General features: G+C 59.9%; 1 protein-coding gene across 1 annotated transcript; it reads right to left on the bottom strand.

Moving 5' to 3' along the window:
* Positions 1–8: 8 nt before the first annotated feature.
* Positions 9–614, bottom strand: LOC108525394 (protein shisa-5-like). Its single transcript, XM_017866384.1, has 2 exons — positions 428–614; positions 9–275 (listed from the first exon to the last, which is right to left on the bottom strand). The coding sequence occupies exons 1-2, from the start codon at positions 597–599 to the stop codon at positions 46–48; spliced, it is 402 nt and encodes a 133-aa protein (XP_017721873.1). The 5' UTR covers positions 600–614; the 3' UTR covers positions 9–45.
* Positions 615–1,286: the final 672 nt, after the last annotated feature.

Raw genomic sequence — 1,286 nt, 5'->3', positions numbered from 1 at the left:
CCGAGGGATGCTGGCAGATACTCAGGGAGTCAGGCAGGGCTAGAGTCAGCAGGGGCACTCACCAGCCAGGGTCTCGTGGTAGGCCGGCGGGCCCATGGGCTGGGCCGGGTAAGGTGGTGGGTACTGCATTGGGTAGGGTGCTGCTGGCATCCCTGGCTGAGGCGGCATGGTGTGGTAGCCCTGGTAGCTTGGTCCAGGGTAGCTGGGCGGCACACTTGGAGGCTGAGGATAAGGGGCATGCACCACAGTGGTGGATGTGGTGGTGGTGACAACCGCTGCAAAGAGAATTCCAGTGAGGACCCTCCTTCACCTCCCCAGGTCTTAGGGCCAGGCTTGCCACCCATCCCTCCAGCTTAGCCAAAGCAGGGCCTGGTCAGCTCCCCTTGCCATCCCAGGGGTCACAGTGGAGCAGGGTAGGCACGCTTACGACGTGGTCGGCGGCACGTCTTGTACAGGCAGCAGCAGGAGCAGGTGAAGCAGATGATGATAGTGACGACAGACAGCACAAAGATGGTCAGGCCAACGGCCAAGGTTGCTCCGAATCTGCCAAAGAGCTGGATGTGACCTGGGGCCCCTCGACCCTCCCACCAGACCAGCATCCACACTCCACCCCTTTCCAGGGCACGCCCCTCTTGCCAGAAGGGGTCTGGGCAATACAGATACAGCTACTTCCTTGTCGGTGGCCTGCACCTGTTTCAATCTGTTTCCTCGAGTGTAAACTGGGGTATATGTGAGTCTCTGTAACTGTCTCGCCCTGGGTCTGCCCCGCTTGTCCCACCCTCAGAGGCATGGGAGGAAGCTCAAGTCCCACCCCACACACATACATCTATCTTGTCCACCTCACAACCAAGTGATCAGGAGATGGGTATAGGGCACATGCCACAGTCAGGCACTGTGATTTGAGTCAAAAAACTTAACAGTGGGCAAGACAGCCAGCCCTGGCCTCTGGAAGCCCACAGTCCAGTGTAGGAGGCAGAGAGTGAAGATAAAATGGCTCAGGAAGCACGGGGTGAAGAGAGAAGCCCCAGGAGGGTAGAGGCCAGTGTGGCCGGAACAGGAGGTCCCTAGTGTTCCCCTGCACTCCACGACAGCCCCAGGGCAGGGAGGCTGGCCCCTGAGTGATAAGGACAGTTGCCTCTGCCTGCAAGCTTGCTGTGTGCCAAGCACTGTGCCAGGGGTCACACACACCCCTAGGACCTCCCCTCTGACCTGCACAGCCACTTCTACAGGTGAAAGGGCCAAGAGCCAAGGGGAGCCAAGGGCCAAGAGGCCTGGAGGCAGGAGGT

The sequence above is a fragment of the Rhinopithecus bieti genome, unplaced genomic scaffold, assembly GCF_001698545.2.
Source record: "Rhinopithecus bieti isolate Rb0 unplaced genomic scaffold, ASM169854v2 scaffold_46233, whole genome shotgun sequence".
In the NCBI taxonomy this organism is placed as follows: domain Eukaryota; kingdom Metazoa; phylum Chordata; class Mammalia; order Primates; family Cercopithecidae; genus Rhinopithecus; species Rhinopithecus bieti.
The sequence above is the reverse complement of the archived record's forward strand: the minus strand, read 5'-3'. Positions and strand labels throughout refer to the sequence as shown.

Bases quoted from the DNA above. Each gene is read 5' to 3' on its own strand.
- LOC108525394 (XM_017866384.1), bottom strand. From the start codon at position 599: ATGCTGGTCTGGTGGGAGGGTCGAGGGGCCCCAGGTCACATCCAGCTC. The intron at 276-427 runs GTAAGCGTGCCT...TTCTCTTTGCAG, and splicing joins GACGTGCCGCCGACCACGTC to CGGTTGTCACCACCACCACA.